The following is a 17,349-nucleotide window of genomic DNA, read 5'->3' as shown; positions in this document are numbered from 1 at the left end:
TATCGTTCACTGCGGCGCGATTACATCTGTTCCCTGGCAGGCGCGTATATACACAAACGATGCTGCCGTTTTTGCGTTTCCTTTTTTGGAGACCATAAAAGCTCTATCGCACCTTGGTGGCGATAAGACGAAGGCTTCTCACTTGTTTCGGTTTTCGGACGTGCAGACAACCATTTGTCAGTGCGCTTATCTTCTTATTCATGAATAAACATTGTGTATTTTACAACACAAACGATTTTCTCGTCACTTTACCCTCAAAGGGTTAAGCATTTTATCGTAATGTTTAATGTCGTAATTATATACAGAGAGAATAAATTCTTCCAAAGCCTTTTCCGGGCAGCAAACAGAAAACGTTTTCCAAGGCAGCAAACAGCGTACGAACATAACGAAAGTAAGCTTCCTACAGTGCCTGCGCGAAGCATCTTTCTGTCTCGCGGGAGCTACAGCACCGCTCAGTACCCTTGAATATTTAGCAGACGCTTAAAACAACACACGCGCACAAATGAATGTAAATAAACGCGACATTTTTTTTTTCTACACACGTGCGTTACTTCGCAATTACTCATCCAGTGCTCCCACAGCAACTTTATTGCTCAGATTACAAAAAAAAAGAAAAGAAAAGAAAAGAAACGCTGTCAAGAGGGCTCAGTGCATTGCGCAACGTGCTTGTTGTATCGGAAAAGCCGAAACTAGAAATGAGCTCGTGATACCACAATGCCCTATAACGCGATTTTGAATTCATAAAGGAACCAAAATGTTTGGTTAAACTGACCTGCCAAATCTCTCCGTTCCACTTGCTGAGTAAAGTGGAGGCGGACGTGTGTAAACAGGTAGAAACATCGCGCACATACGCAGGATGGTTCACAACTTTGTTTATTCTGTTGCCAACGAAGAGGCGGCTGCAGATTCTTCAGTTTTCGCTTGGTTGCCATAGTTGCAACACAATTACAGCAGAACAACATTATCACACTTTCTCATGTGAGCAGCTGTGTTGTGGAGAATGCAATTCGCTTACGCAACACGCGAACGGCCCGTATCCAGCGCTCTCTCCTTCATACGACCGCGATGGAAATCGGTAAAACTGAACGTTGTTATTCAGTCCTTCACGTTCATGGCAATTTACAACGCAACAGTAACGTCGATTGCGGCGTTTCTTCGTAGCGCGCGGAGCTGTCGCGGTTGCCGTCGTGCTCGCCATCGCCATAGAAGCAGTGAGCCAACAAGAACTTTACGGCAGTTTGGCGGCACGTCCGACTAGCCGAGAAATTCATAGCTCTCATTCTGGCTGGTAAATGCGCAAAACATTCGCAATATGAACCAAAATTAAGTTAAATCGTTGTTTCGCACTCGCTAGCTGCTTAGGCAACTTAACAAGGGAGTCGGACTTTGCACTACTCAGTTATTACCTATTCGCACCGACAGGTGGCGCTACGCGTCTTGCAAAACTCCAGAGTCTGACGTCTATACGCCTCAAGCAACAACGCTAACAACGGCGCCGAAACGTCTGGAACTTGGAAGAGACTCGACGGAGCGACGTTAACCGGAGAGAGTGAGAGAGCACACGCGCGCGCCGAGACACCTTCTCACCCGGCGAGCCGAGAGAGATAACTACAGCGTGAGCGTGCGTGTACAGCATGAGTCATCCCCCCCCCCCCCCCCCCCCCCCCTCGACGACGCGGCGGTGGTCGAAGGTACCAGAAAAGACTCGAAGTTTCCCAAGCTTTGGCCGTGCTACGGAATCACAACTCCGATCGAATGTTCGAGAAGGACCGTCGACGGCTATATAAACGCCGTGCGAGCATTGTCAGTTCGGAGTCCAGTGAGGAATTCAGGAGTTGAGTCCGCACCTGTGAAGTGATGTAACGTGAAGACCAAGCGTCTGCGGAAGAAGGGGATTCCCCGGCAAGCTAGTCGACGAGTTCATCGAGCGTCTGCATTTCCGGAAGAAGTTCTTTCTTCGCGATTTGCTCCCAAGTTACGCCGAGATCGTCTGACTTCCAAGGCCAACACTGGTGAATACGATTGGACACTTAGTGTTCCTTTTTATTTTGTGTTTTATGTGTTGGACTCTTAGTGCTTGTCGTTATTTTCTTGTGTTTGTTAATACCCATCTGATTTGTATTGTGTTGTGTCTAGCCTAAGTGTGCAAGTTTGTGTGTAACTGCCTTGTGTGAAGAATATATTTTGTTGTGTTTTTGACAACTCTGGGCTCTGACTCGGTCTTGGGACAGCAACCGGCGTTCGCTGGCGCACCAGAGGGCCCACTCTTAATTGTCCTTGCTTTCGTGGGATTATTTTCGGAAGCGGATAAGTCGGCTTTGGAATTTAGTCCGGCGTCTGCGCCTCGTTCACCGGGGTCTGTGACAACTACGCTTGTAATGATGTTTCATTAAACATGAGAAGCAGCAGATAAACAGCAGCCTAGAAGCAGCGAACAGCCCGAGCACGAGTCGTCACAGCACGGGTCGTCGTCATCGTCTCCGATCTGCTATCCAAAACACGAGGCACGTCTGCTTCATTACAATGGCCTCGGGTATGAAACGAAGCCATCCTGGCAACTCAGGGAGGAGACACGATGAGGAGGTCGTAATATGGCTTCAGGTGGCTAACATGCACCGTCTCGCGACCACGACAACGAAAGTCCGGCGATGGTATGACGGGTTCAGTGAGAAAGTTCGCAGTTGAGGAGGCGTCGATGATGCGGTACGGGCCGGGGTACGGCGCAAGTAGTTTGGAAGAAAGGCCGGGAGTCTGAGGTGGTATCCATAGCCAAACAAGGGAACCGGCAAGAAAGGTGGGCGTGGCTTGATCAGTGTCACGTCTTGTCTTCTGACGCCCCTGATCCTCGCTGGTCAGTGAAAGAGCCAGCTGGCGGCAATGTTCAGCATATCGGTCTATTTCTGAAATTGTAGTGCACCCAGAGGGGTCAGGTCGGTAGGGCAGGATAGTATCTAGTGGACAAGAAAGGCTCACGTCCGTACAGGAGAAAAGAAAGTGAAAAACCGGTGGTCGCTTACATCGAGGTGTTGTAGGCGAACGTAACGAAGGGGAGTAGGGTGTCCAATTGGTGTGGTAGGACGAGACGTACATCCTGAACATGTCGCCGAGCGTTCGGTTGAACCGCTCCGTGAGACCATTCGTTCGGGGATGATACGCGGCCGACTTCTGGTGAATGATGTTGCACTCGCGAAGAAGGGATTGTATTACTTCTGACAAGAAGACACGACCCCTATCGCTGAGTAGTTCTCGAGGAACACCGTGGCGGAGGACGAAGTTACGAAGGATGAACATCGCAACGTCGCGCGCGGTCATGGCGGGAAGGGGCGCGGCTCTGCGTAGCGCATCAGGTGATCGACCCAAACGATAATCCAGCGCTTTACACATTCGCTCTATGGGAGCAGGCCTTGGAGGTCGATTCCTACGCAGTCTGACGGTCGAGCATGGTAACGGCTGTAGTGGACCAGGAGGACGCTGTGGAGGGGTCTTGCTTTGTTGGCAGGCGGTGCGTGATGGTACATACTGCTGGACAAACCGATATATTCCACGCCAGTAATATCGTTGACGCAGCCTTGTGAAGGTTATTTAAGACGCCGACGTGGGCGCTTTGAGGATCGGCATTGAAGTACGCACACATATCGGAGCGCACGTGACGAGGGCTAGCCAGAAGCCATTTGCCACCATCACGCATATATTTGTGACGGTAGAGGGTGTTGTCTCCACTGCAAAGTGAGCTTCTTGACGGCGTAGCGTTCGCGTTGAAGGAACGACCGATGGAACGGCAAGGTATTCGAGCAGCAGGGCAAGCGATGGGTCCTTGCGTTGCTCGGAGGGCATGTCGATAGCGGTCAGTAGTGACGGGTGTGAAGGCGGAGAAGGAACGGAAAGAGAAGCCACATCAGGTGTCATCGGTGGGCGGGAGAGCGCGTCAGCGTCGGAATGCTTTTGACCAGAGCGGTATACGACACGAATGTCATATTCCTGCAGGCGAAGCGCCCAACGTCCGAGGTGACCCGACGGGTCTTTCAATGAAGAGAACCAACACAGGGCGTGATGGTCAGTGATGATGCTGAAATGGCGATCGTAGAGGTAAGGACGAAACTTTGCCCAACGCCCAAAAGTATGGCTAAGCATCCCTTCTCGGTAACGGTGTAATTCAACGCAGCTTTCTTAAGGGTACGGCTCTCATAAGCAACGACGTATTCGTCATTCGTGGCTTTCCGTTGGGCCAACACCGCACTAAGGCCGACACCACTGGCGTCGGTGTGAACCTCTGTCGGCGCAGTTGGGTCATAATGGCGAAGAATCGTCGTTGAAATCAGCAACCCGCGTATCTTGTCAAAGGCTTCATTGCATGAATATGACCCCGCGGAAATGCCTTTGCTTGCTGTAAGTAGCTTCGTCAAGTGGGCGATGATAAAGGCGGTGTTCCAGACGAAGCGACGAAAATAAGAGCACTGGCATATGAAAATTCGCAGAGCGTTGATAGATGTGGGCTTCGGAAACTCGGCGACTGCGCGAAGCTTGTCGGGATCGGGAAGGATGCCGTGTTTCGAGACAACGTGACCCAAGACAGTCAATTTTCGCGCAGCGAAAGGGCACTTCTTGAGGTTGAGCTGTAGGCCAGCTGAAGTGAGACAGGTCAGGATGTCATGCAGGCGGGCGAGATGTGTCGGAAAATTCTGTGAGAAATTAACTATGTCATCCAGGTAACATAAACAAGTCTTCCTCTTGTGTCTGCGAAGGATGGTATCAATCATGCGCTCGAAGATAGCGGGAGCATTGCAGAGCCCCAAAGGCATAACGTTAAACTCGTACAAGATATCGGGAGTGATGAAAGCTGCATTTGGGTGGTCAGCCTCAGCCATGGGAACCTGCGAATAGCCAGAGCGGAGATCTAAAGAAGAGAAGCATTCGGCACCTTGCAGACTGTCAAGAGCATCGTCGATTCGAGGCAGAGGATACGCGTCTTTTCTCGTAATCCTGTTTAGGCGGCGATAATAGACACAAAATCGAATGGTGCCATCTTTTTTGCGCACTAGAACTACAGGTGACGACCAAGGGCTTTGAGAAGGCTGACTGACATCCACTTGTTCCTCGATAACTCGGCGCTCTTCTGCGGAAACGCAATACGCACGCTGTCGCACGGGGGCATGGGAACTGGTGTCAAAAGTATGAGAAGCACTTGTCGTGCAACCCAAGGATGGTTGGTTGCAGTCCAATGAAGAAACGAAGTCGTTCACTAGAGTAAGAAGTTGGGTGCGATGAGACGGCGAAAGGTCTGCGGCGATGGCGTCGTCGAAAACTGCTGAAGGCGATGTTGATGAGACGGAAGTTGTGGCGTCCAGATGTAAACGAGTGGCGCCATCGTGAACGTGAAGGCCTTCAATACACGTGACAGCTTGCACACATCCTAAGGTCTCACCGCGCAGTATGGTCAGTGCATACCGGTGCGGATTATAGATGGGTATTCAGGACTAACTCTTAGGACGGCGAACGGGAGAAATAAGTTCTTGTGTTGAGCAAGCATGTCAGATGGTGTAAACGCCAGGGTTGAGTCTGGCACGGCAGCACACGCCAAGGTAGCACACGAAGCACTGACGTCTCCGCAGGTAGATCAGTATCATCATCAACGCCAACTTTGCGAACACTGAGGTCGGTACCCACCGATGGCGAATCACATAGCGGCGAAAGGGCCACTTACGCGCGAGAACAATGGATGATGACACTATGACGTGATAGGGCGATAGTACGTTGGTGGCGCAATTCCTCGAAACTCTGGCACAGGCTGAAGGAACCGGCGACGCTGGTTGGACTCTTGATCAGCAGCATTTGAATCGCGTCGTCCTCAATACCCTTCACAATATGATTGATGTTCTCGCCCTCCACCATCGTTGGATTAACACTGCTGCAGAGATCCAAGACATAATATAGCTGGGAAAAGTCTCGCCCGGTTGCTCTGCTCACTGGCGTAGACGCTGTTCGGCGCGTAGCTTGCGAACAGCATGGCGGCCAAACACCTCGGTGAAATGTTTCTTGAATGCGGACCAATTCGAGAGGCCAGATTCGCGATTCTTAAACCATAGGTTTGCGACGTCAGCAAGGTAAAAGATGACGTTAGTCAGTTTAGCTTGATCGTCCCCCTTACTGTGAGCGCTTACACGTTTATAGGAGGACAGCCAGTCTTCGACGTCCTGTTCTCCGGCCCCGCTAAAGATGGCCGGGTCGCGCTGACGAAGAACGCCGGCGCAAGTGGCAGGGGCAGCCATGGGCTCAGTCGGAGCGGAGGTCGCGTCAGTCATGGTGTCGGTGGGCAACGTACGATTGTGGAGATCCAGGGTGACATGAGGGATTCAAGCAATCTCCACCAAATGTCATCATCATCATCAGCGTATATTTTATGTCCACTGCAGGACGAAGGCCCCTCCCTGCGATCTCCAATTACCCCTGTCTTTCGCCAGCGTATTCCAACTGGCGCCTGCAAATTTCCTAGCTTCATCATCCCATCTGGTTTTCTGCCGACCTTGACTGCACTTCCCTTCTCTTGGTATCCATTCTGTAACCCTAATGGTCCACCGGTTATCCATCCTACGCATTACATGGCCTGCCCAGCTCCATTTCTTCCGCTTATTGTCAACTATATATAGAATATCGGCTATCCCCGTTTGTTCTCTGATCCACACCGCTCTCTTCCTGTCTCTTAACGTTAGTCCTAAGATTTTACGTTCCATTTCTCTTTGTGCGGTCCTTAAGTTGTTCTCGAGCTTTGTCAACCTCCAAGTTTCTGCCCCATATGTTAGCACCGGTAGAATGCAATGATTGTACACTTTTCTTTTCAACGACAGTGGTAAGCTCCCAGTCAGGATTTGGCAATGCCTGCCGTATGCACTCCAACCCAATTTTATTCTTCTGTAAATTTCTTTCTCATGATCAGAGTCCCTTGTGAGTAATTGACCTAGATAAACGTACCCGTTTACCGACTGTAGAGGCTGACTGGCGATCCTGAATTCTTGTTTCCTTGCCAGGCTATTGAACATTATCTTTGTCTTCTGCATATTCATCTTTACCCAATTCCTACACTTTCTCGATTAAGGTCCTCAATCATTTGCTGTAATTCGTCTGCATTGTCTGCATTGCACGAAATGTAATGATGTTTAAATAAAGATGGGAAGCAGCAGATTAACAGCACGAAGGCTCTTCTTGCCGAGGCTACAGATTTCACAGAAGCTACCTTCGTAGACGCTGCCCAGGTGGCCAGTCGCGAAGCTTTTTCGGTAGCCGTAATAGACGCCCACGAAAGAGTTTTCAATGCACTCTCTGTTTACACCAAGAATCCGGAGGTGGTCGAACAAATGGCCATTTCACTCGCTCTGCTAGATCCAGAGCACTCGGTAATCTATAGTGATTCTAGAGCAGCTACTCGCGCCTTTGCTAGGGGAGTAGTGGTTGCGAAGGTTTCTAAGTTACTGGAAGGTAGATGGAAGGTCTCCACTCTATATTCTGGTTCCCAGCCCATATGGGAGATTTCGTGGGGCGACAGAGGAACCTTAATGAATCCGCTCATAGGGCCGCGCGAGGACTTGCCAGCCGCGCTCCCCTGCAGACCCCCTCGTCTCCTCCTAAGGCCTTTAAAGATCAACTTCAGACTTCAGATCAACTTCAGATGAGCTTCAGATAATGAGCTCATCAAGCACTTTTATTTAGGACGTAGAGAATTCTCCCTTCCAAACAAGCAACTTAACAGGGCGCATTCAGGGCGCAGTCAGTGACTCTCCGATTGCTACAGACGAACTCATACCCCAATCCTTGGCGCATCAGCCGAATCAACCCAGACTACGACGGACCTTTCAATTGTGCACAGTGTGGCGGACATGTGAACTTAGGACACATTTTGTGGAGATGCGCGACGCAGGCCTCCTATCTGGAGGACAAGAACAAGTGGGACGGCGTTCTTAGGAGCACCTGAGCTCCAAGACAAACTCTGGGCGGTCCAGAAGGCCCGCAAAGCGGCGGAGAGCCTAGGGCTCCCCGTCCCGACGTGGGAGGTGCCCTCTACAACTTGACGAACAGTCGGGTGTCCTTCAGGACCCTTTTCGGAAATAAAGTTTCACCACCACCACCAGCAGATTAACAGCCGCCTAGCAGCAGCGAACAGCCCGAGCTCTCTTCCAAATCATAGCACGGGTCAACGTCATCGTCTGCCAGCTGTTATCCAAAACACGAGGTACGTCTGCTTGATTACACGCTTTATTTTCTTTTACTTTGTGATGCACCATCATACAGGGCAGCGCCGAGCGATGGCTTCTAACAACCGCAAATACATAGGATCCAATTCCAAAGAAAATCTCAAGGAATACGCAGGGGCATACAACGAAGCACTCGATCGTCATTTTACCGTGGCAGAGGCACGAGTGGCTATTCAAAACCTCCGCACAAAATCTGATCCGGGCCCAGGCGGAGTTACCAACAAGATGCTTCGTAACCTGGATGATCAGTCTATTGTAGCTCTCCCAAAATACATGACCATCTGCTGGGCAAGAGGAAAATCTCAAAACAGTGGAAAACAGCAAAAATCGCAATGATCCCGAAGCCAGGCAAAAAACTACAGCTTGAAAACCTCAGACCAATCTCGCTGACCTCGTGCATTGTGAAATTGATGGAACACGTAGTCCTCGACAGAATAAACAGGTACATGGAGAACAGAGAAGCCTTTCCACACACAATGGTGGGCTTCCGCCCGAAGTTACGACGCAAGACATAATGCGGAGAATGAGGCGTCAAAAACCAGACGGAAACGACTGCTTCCGGATGGATACCAAGGCCATACTAGGACTAGACCTAACCAAGGCCTTCGACAATGTGAAACATGAAGCAATATTGTAAAACCTGGAAAATTAAGAGTTGGGCGTAAGACGTACGAATATATCAAAGACTTTCTATCTGACAGAAGAGCAATCTTAACAATAGGAGGAGTGACGTCGGACGAATTAGAGATGGGAAGCAGAAGTACGTCGCAAGGCTCTGTCCTCTCGCATTTCTTTCTTTCTTTCTCTTTTATTCGATACAATTTTCATACAAATAGGCTCAGGAGGCACAACAAAAGGCCCGGAGAGAGCCTGACTAGGTTGTGCCACCCTGACAGCGTAGGCAGCAAGTCTTGTTTTGATTACACATCATAGGCCGACCCAAATACAATAACAACAATGCAAATACAGAGAAATATGCAATTCCTTTTTTGGAACGAGAATCAAAACCTAATACTTATGCACACACATAATGAAATAAATCTACACAATACACAATGAAATACAACACAATACACAAGAATAATACCCAGAATTTGTTCAGGGACTAACATCTCACATCTGCTCAAATAGTAATAGGGCTTTAACTTGCTTTTTGAATTGAATTAGAGAAACTCTAGAATTAATTAGATTTAATATGTCAGGATACTTATTGAGGAGTTCTGGTATTAGTGACGATAGCCTCTGTAAACCATAATTTGTGCGTGATCTTGTCTTAGCTATTAAGCTGTGTCGTAGTTCATAAGGGGACTGCTTAACTGGATAGGTTTCTTGAAAATTTATTCTGTTTTCTCGGTATTGACGTAGGGCTTCCAGGGATAATTTTTGTTTCAGCAATTGTTTTATTTGAAGTATGCAATATCTGGTAAAGTACGATGCAGTGCTTTCCGTGTAGGGGACGTTTCCAATTGCTCGTATAGCTCGCTTTTGCAACGATAAAAGATAATTAAGGTTTGTCTCGGTTGTTGTTGACCATACCAAGGAGCAGAAGATCAGACGAGAGTGTACAAGTGCATAGTAGATTTTGCGTTTTGCTTCAGGCGTGAGGAGTGATCTTAGTTTATTTAACATTCCAATGGCTCGAGATACGTCGGTTCTTAACGCATCCACTTGAGGGGACCATGATAAATTTTCTTGGAACACGACACCTAAAAATCGGATCGTAGATGTGTGTTGGATAGGTACTCCTTGAAATTCCAATGGTAAGGCTGGTACATTTTTTGGTCCTTTCGACCTAAACAACAAATCCTTAGTTGTTTCTATATTTAGTTGCATTTTATTTGATGTTAACCATTTATTTAGATTTTTAAGCCATTTATTTGCTTCAGCGCATATTTCATGTGCGTCTACTCCTGAGAATACATTTGTATCATCTGCGTAAAGCACCATCTTTTTACGTCCTTTAATATTTACAATATCATTTATATAGTGTAGTAAATCAGTCGGACGCCCAGTGGTGAAATGAACGTAGGTTTATTGACGCACACTCCTTTTATAGCAGGAGTGAAACTCGTGATAAGGCCACCGCTGCTTGCGTGGGTGATAAGCGATGAAATGTACATGTGACGTCAGTACATAACACTCCTTCTTTCTAAGATTAGTTATACAAAGAATACAAAGCTACGTTGGGCTATTCATTAATGCCATAACGTAGGACAGGCCGTCGAACGCGCGTTGACCTTCGAGGCGCGATCGAATCTTGGTTGGTATGCTCTGGGCTTGCCCCTGGTGCCTCTGGGTTCGTCAGCTGCTGCTGTGGGCGTCTTGCGCTTGGCTCCTGAACAGGTTGACTCGGGCTCGCCCTTGTAGTTGCTTCTGGGGCCGTCGGCTGCGGCTGGGGTCGTGTTGCCGTGGGAAACAACTCGGCATGGCAGCCCTCCCCGGTACCTTTGTCTGATTCGGACCTCGTCCAGGCGCTTCTCAGTTGGTTCCGATGTCGGTGATGGCGCTCGCCGTTATCCAGTAGGACCGTGTACGACACCGGGCCTCTGACCGCCACCACTCTGGCCGCCTTCCACCTGGGACCTGGAGTGAAGCTTTTAGAGTAGACAGTGTCACCGACACAGTACCTCTTGGTAACTGGGTGTTGAACCTCAGGTGCATGTTGTCGGTCCGGATGAAGACGATCCAGCGCAGTTCTCAACCTTCGCCCCATCATCATTTCTGCTGGCGATTTCCCTGTGACAGAATGTGGCGTCGTGTGCTGTTTAAACAGGAATCGCGAAATCTTGCACTGTGTTGTTCCTTCCCGTTGCTTTTTTAAAGCTTCTTTCACTTCTCTTACCATCCTCTCGGCTCTGCCATTACTGGCGGGATGATAAGGTGCAGTAAAAACAGTACGCACACCATTACACTTCAAAAAAGTTTGCAACTCAGCGCTTGTGAAGGCCGTTCCATTATCCGAAACGATAACGTCTGGCACACCATGTGTCGCAAATATTTTCCTTAAGCTTGTCACGACGGCCGCAGCTTTCATTGATGACATGATTTCAACCTCCGCCCAGTTGCTGTACGCATCTACCACGACAAGGAATACATCTCCTTTGACTGGGCCCGCGAAATCCATGTATAGACGACTCCAAGGTTGGTCTGGTGTGACCCAAAAGTGAACGGGAGCCTTGGGGTCACTTTGTCGGTTGCTCTGACATGTCTGGCAGTACCGTACGTACTCTTCAATCTGGTGGTCCATTTTTGGCCACCACATGAGCCCTCTAGCTGCTGCTTTCATAGCGCTCATCCCCGGGTGATTTGCATGCAGTAGTTGGAGCACTCGCTCTCTTGCGGCTTCGGGAATTATCACACGATTCCCCCAGAGTATGCAACCCCGGTGCAACGACAACTCTGTCTTCCTCACCTCGTATGGTGTAAACGTGCTGTCTAGTTGTGTCGAAGGCCAACCACTCAGGATCCAGTCCTTCACCCTGGTCAAGACGCTGTCTTTTTTGATCAGCTTGACGATGTCCGGTGCCTGTAACGGTGCACACTCGACAGCTTCCAGTAGAAGCACGTCTCCAGGTGGTTGTGGTTCGTCCTCGTCCCCGGGGGCTGGCAGTCGACTGAGTGCATCAGCGTTGGAGTTGTCCTCACCTCGCCTGTACTGGATGCGATAGTTATACGCAGACAACAACAAAATCCAGCGCAGCATTCTGGGTGACAGTACTTCCGGCACTCGCTTGTCCGTGTTTAATAAACCCAAAAGCGGTTTGTGATCTGTTATCACCGTGAATTCTCGCCCAGCCAGGTACTGATGAATTTTTTTTACCCCGAAGACGACTGCTAGACCCTCCTTGTCAATTTGGGCGTAGTTACGCTCACTTGCGCCTAGAGTTCGTGAAGCATAAGCTATGGGTTGCTCCCTCCCGTCAGCTGCTTTATGGGCCAGCACCGCCCCCACCCCTACAGGGGATGCGTCACAGCACAGCATCAAGGGACGCTCGGGGTCATAAGAAACAAGTACGGCATCGGAGCTAAGTAGCTTCTTCAGCTTCTCGAAAGCACGTTGGTGCTCACCTTTCCATTCCCATTCGTGGTCGTGGTCTAGGAGCCGGTATAGAGGTTCCGCCGCTCCGGTCCTGCCCTTGAGGAAACTGCTATAGAAGTTCAGTAGCCCCAAAAAGGCTTGCAGCTGCTTCTTGCTAGTGGGCGTTGGCGCTTGCTGGATGGCGTCAGTCTTGCTTTGGCTCGGGTGGATCCCTGTATTATCAATCCGATGTCCCAAGAATTCAATGCTCGTCTGGTTGAATTCACACTTCTCCTTGTTAACTCTCAACTGCGCTCTTTGCAAACGCGACAGCACAGCCTCCAGTCTTTCTGCGTGTTCTGCTGCGTTACGCCCGAAAATCAGGATATCATCAAGATAAGCTTTAACGCCAGGAATGCCTGCCAACAACGTGTCGATTACTCGTTGAAACACCCATGGCGCGACAGAAATTCCAAACGGTAGCCGCCTGACCTTGTGTAGCCCCTTGATAGTGTTAACTGTGAGCACTTCGGCCGACACCTCATCCAGAATAAGCTGCTGATAAGCTTGAGCTAGGTCGAGCTTAGTAAATATCTTGCTTGACCCGAGAGTCGACAATATTTCCGCGGCAGTAGGCAAAGGATACCCGCTGGTTTTAACTGCCTTGTTTACCGTGCTACGGTAATCCCCGCAGAGACGCAAGGTTCCGTCTTTTTTCCTTACCACCACGAGCGGAGTTGCCCAGTTGGAGTACTCGACTGGTTCCCAGACTCCTTGTTGCACCAAGCGGTCCACTTCCTTGGCCACATCGTCTTTCAGTGCTAGTGGAACTGTACGACTTTTGAGGAACGTTGGTTTGGCGTCGTCTTTCAGTTCGATGCGCACTGGCGGTCCATTGAAGCCAGGAAGGTCACTGCGAAACACCTCAGAAAATCGTGAAGTGACGTCTTCAACATTCAGTTGCTGAATTCCATGCAGCCCAATGCCCAACGGCCTAAACCAGTTCCGCCCAAGCAAACTGTTACCGCTTCTCTTCACTACCAACAAAGGCAGCTTTGCCGTCCGACCCTTGAATTCCACCACAACACTTGCGCGACCAACTACAGGCAACGCCTCTTTTGACCAGGTTACGAGCGTTGTGCTTGACTCTCGATGGGGTATTTTACTTTGCTTTCCCTCGATAGAGCGAAACGTTTCTTCACTCACAATTGAGCACGATGCTCCAGAATCAATTTCCATGGGTACATTCTGCCCTTCAATCTGTACTTCAACCATGAATTTTTCTTCTTGCTCATTCACCTCGCAGAGGGAAAATAATTCGGTCATTTCGTAGGCGCCCTTGCTTTTACTCTCTTTTTTCTTCTGCTCGTGTGAAGTTTTTCTTTGAAACTTTCTAACTTCGTCTTTCGAACGACAGGCTTTCGCAATGTGTCCGATTTTCTTGCACTTGAAACATGCCGCCTTTCTAAAACTGCATAAATGCGGAGCGTGCTTACCGTTGCAGCGATAGCAACTGGACTCTTCCGCTGCGGTGTCTTGCTTCGTGCGAGTTGCTTGAATTAGGCCCTGGCTGTCTTTTGTCTCGTCTCGTCCCTGGTTGCGTATGTCTCGCTGCTGCTTTGCTGTAGCCTCAGCTGTCACGGCCATGTCGTACGCGACCTGGAACGTAAGGTTGGGCTCGGCGAGAAGTCTCTGCTGGACTGCTTCGTTCTTGATGCCGCACACGAAACGATCTCGCATCATGACGTCCAGCGGTAGTTGCTTGTCACCAAAACCGCAGTCTTCCGTTAGCTTCCGCAGAGCCGTGACGTAGTCTGCCACCGATTCATCAGCCGCCTGGTTTCTCCTGTAGAACAAAAACCTTGCGTGCAGCTCGGAAGGCCTCGGATGCAGCTGCTTGCGAACGGCCGTCTTGATTTCGTCGTAGCTTGCCATGGTCGGTCTTACTGGCTTCACCAGGGTTACGATGAGCCCGTACGCTGCTTCGCCGCAACAACTCAGCAGAACTGCTCTTTTCTGCTCGTCCGTTGTTATCTTGTTCGCGTCGCGAAACATTTCCAACCGCTCGACGTACTCATCCCAAGACGCGCCCGTGCCAAGACGATACTCGCCGATCTTGCCGACAGCCATCCCGCCTTCTTTAACGGCGGCCTCGCCGGGCCGGTCCGCCTCGTCGCCAATGTAGTAAATCAGTCGGACGCCCAGTGGTGAAATGAACGTAGGTTTATTGACGCACACTCCTTTTATAGCATGAGTGAAACTCGTGATAAGGCCACCGCTGCTTGCGTGGGTGATAAGCGATGAAATGTACATGTGACGTCAGTACATAACATATAGAGTAAAAATAGTACAGGTCCGAGAATATATCCCTGGGGTACTCCATATTTAATAGTTTCCATCTCCGATTCGACTTTGTTTATTACTGTAAACTGTGATCTAGATGTTAAGTAGCTTTGAATTAGATGAAGTGCTATACCTCAGATACCGTAAAAGGGTAATTTACGCAAGAGGAGTTCATGTTGCACGCAGTCAAACGCCTTCCTAAAGTCTAAAAAGATACCTAGTGTGTATAGTTTATTTTCTATGTTTTCGAGAATTTCTTCTTTAATTCCAAGAAGGGCTGTTTCCACCGACTTATTTTTACAAAAGCCGTATTGTTCCTTCGTGATTATGTTGTGAATATTTAAAAAGCCTGTTATTCTTTTGTTAATAATGTGTTCTGCTATTTTTGAAAATATAGAGAGGATAGAAATCAGCCTATAGTTGTTTAAGTCGTCAAAGGATCCTCCTTTATGAAGGGCAGAAACTCTTGCTTGCTTCATTTTGTCTGGAAACTCGCCTGTTGTCATAATAAGGTTGCAAATGTGTGCCAGTGGGACTGCAACTACACCACTTACCTCTTTAAGTGGTTTTGGTTTAACTTCGTCGGGGCCAGAGGCGGAATTATCTTTCATAGACATAATTATGCTCTGCACTTCATGTTGGTCTGTTGGGGATAAGAAGACTGTTGAGGGACAATTTACAGCGATGTAATTTTCACACGGTATGTCAGGCGGAGCATCTGACGAGGAGCCCACTGTGAGAAAGTGTTTGTTGAACAAGTTTGAGATCTCCGTCTCAGTAACACCAGGTTTCTCAAAATGAATCTTTCTGGTCAGTGGTTTTTTGTTTACTATTTCCTTGAAAGTATCCCACAAGACTCTGGAATTGCTGGCAGAACTAAGAAATTTATTTATATAGTATTCAGCTTTAGCTCTTTTAATGTCCTTGTTCAGTTTATTACGCGTATTTTTATATTCACGAAGATCACATTCATCTTTTGTGTTTAAGAACAGTTGGAAGAGGCGTTCCCGAAATTTAATCCTTTCGTATAGTTCAGTAGTTATCCACGGTTTCCGCAGTTTTCTGCGTTTTTTCCGAGGCTTCAGTGGAAAACACTGGTTATATAGGGACATGAATGAAGATATGAAGATATTATAGGACTTATTAGAGTCAGTCTCTTTCATTACAACAGTCCAGTTAAACTTTGACACAAGATCAGCAAACTTTGCAACGTTACGTTCGGAGTAAATTCTTTCCAAGTGTTCTTCATTTGAACAAGGTGATGAATTCCCAGGTAGGAAACAAAAAATTGGGAAATGGTCACTCACGTCCGATTTTAAAACACCTGGTTTTACATCATCAATGTCAAAACTTGTGATACAGAGGTCAAGTGTCGCTTCAGTGGTCTGCGTTACTCTTGTTGGGACACTGATTACATTGCAGCATTTATGTGTGTCTAAAATCTCTTTGAAATCTTTATACATTGGATTACCTGAGGTTACATTGATATTAAGATCCCCTACCATGACCGTTTGAAGGTTTAACTGAGAAGCTTTTTCTAAAATCTTTCTGTGAAGGACAAGAAATCGTTGAAAGAAGTTGACGGTGGCCTGTAAACACCAGAAAATAATATATCTAAGCACTCTAACGCTGTACATTCATGACTGTCACTTATTACTTTAAATTCTGGTATTATTCGATACGGCAAGTCAGAGCGGATATAGATACACACGCCGCCGCCCCGTTTTCCAGATCGGGAAGCTGAGACACAGTCGTAACCTTCAAGTGAAAAGTAATCGTCGGAAGTGAACCATGTCTCGGTGAAACAAATCAAGTCAAAAGGATGATTTATGTCAGACAGAAGTAACTGCACTTCATCGAATTTATTACGTAAACTCCTAGCATTTGAATGAAACAGTGATAGTTTACTATTGGTATTGAATTCCGGAACACCATGAGAAAAATCTGAAACTGAAAGCAACATTTTAGGCTACAATCGTGACGGTGCTTTTTTTTTTATTGCATCGAGAGATTAGATGATCTGAGGCGTGCAAGATCTTCTTTCCCGCGGACAACAGCCGTGCTTTCACCGTTTGCGCGCCTCACTAGCACTTTTCCATTTACGTGCCACACAAACGCATAGCCAGACACGGCTACCCATTCTTTTGCCATTGTGAGTAGATTGCGGGAGTGCCTAGTCATATTTTCGCACACGTATAAGTTATCAGTTCCGTGGTTCAGCAATTTCTTTTTTGAGAGCCATTTATCACGCATTTCTTGGTTCTGAAACCGCACTATTACACCGGGTGTCTTGCCTACTTTGGCTCGTAGCCTGTGTACATTTGTGATGTCATTTCGAGTCACCGTCGGCACTTGAAGTTTCATTGCTATTTCATTCACTTTTGCCATGAGATCTTCATTTTCGCTAGCAGGGATACAATGAATTTCGAGGTTTAGGCGCCGGCTGCGGTATTCCAAATTATCTATGTCTTGCTTGATTTGGGTCAAATCCCTACTAGGGCTTTCATTTTCGAGTTCTTCGACTCTTTTCGTCAATTCCTTCGTAAGTTTTTCTTGAGTAATCAACCGTGTGTGGAATTCATCAAACTTATCAGACAACTGCACCGAACTTTCCAAACCCTCCACTTTGCTGGGTAAAGTCAAGAGTGTATCCATTTTCCTATCCAATGAGAGTAGGTGTTCCGCTATGGTTTTTTTCATTTTTTGTCCTTCCGTATCCAACTTTGAGTTATCACCTTTACATGT

At 48.1% G+C, this 17,349-nt stretch overlaps 1 protein-coding gene across 2 annotated transcripts; it reads right to left on the bottom strand.

The window, feature by feature from the left end:
• Positions 1-10,613: 10,613 nt before the first annotated feature.
• Positions 10,614-14,588, bottom strand: LOC125943747 (uncharacterized). Of its 2 annotated transcripts, XR_007465870.1 has the most exons (3): positions 12,985-14,588; positions 11,656-12,494; positions 10,614-10,979 (listed from the first exon to the last, which is right to left on the bottom strand). XR_007465870.1 is itself a non-coding variant. In XM_049663254.1 (2 exons), exons 1-2 carry the CDS (start codon positions 14,572-14,574, stop codon positions 12,402-12,404), a joined length of 1,683 nt encoding a protein of 560 aa, XP_049519211.1. In that variant the 5' UTR covers positions 14,575-14,588; the 3' UTR covers positions 10,614-12,401. The 2 variants fall into 2 exon arrangements, 1 of the variants encoding a protein (XP_049519211.1); XM_049663254.1 differs by having other exon boundaries at positions 10,614-12,494.
• Between the last annotated feature and the right edge of the window lie 2,761 nt (positions 14,589-17,349).

Source organism: Dermacentor silvarum, chromosome 3 (genome assembly GCF_013339745.2).
Source record: "Dermacentor silvarum isolate Dsil-2018 chromosome 3, BIME_Dsil_1.4, whole genome shotgun sequence".
Classification (NCBI taxonomy): domain Eukaryota; kingdom Metazoa; phylum Arthropoda; class Arachnida; order Ixodida; family Ixodidae; genus Dermacentor; species Dermacentor silvarum.
The sequence above is the reverse complement of the archived record's forward strand: the minus strand, read 5'-3'. Positions and strand labels throughout refer to the sequence as shown.

What these genes read in the sequence shown, in the direction of transcription:
- LOC125943747 (XM_049663254.1), bottom strand. Translation starts at nt 14,574, where the DNA reads ATGTACATTTCATCGCTTATCACCCACGCAAGCAGCGGTGGCCTTATC. An exon ending in GGGCAACTCCGCTCGTGGTG is followed by an intron (nt 12,495 to 12,984) that starts GTAAGGAAAAAA and finishes TTGATAATACAG; the next exon opens with GGATCCACCCGAGCCAAAGC.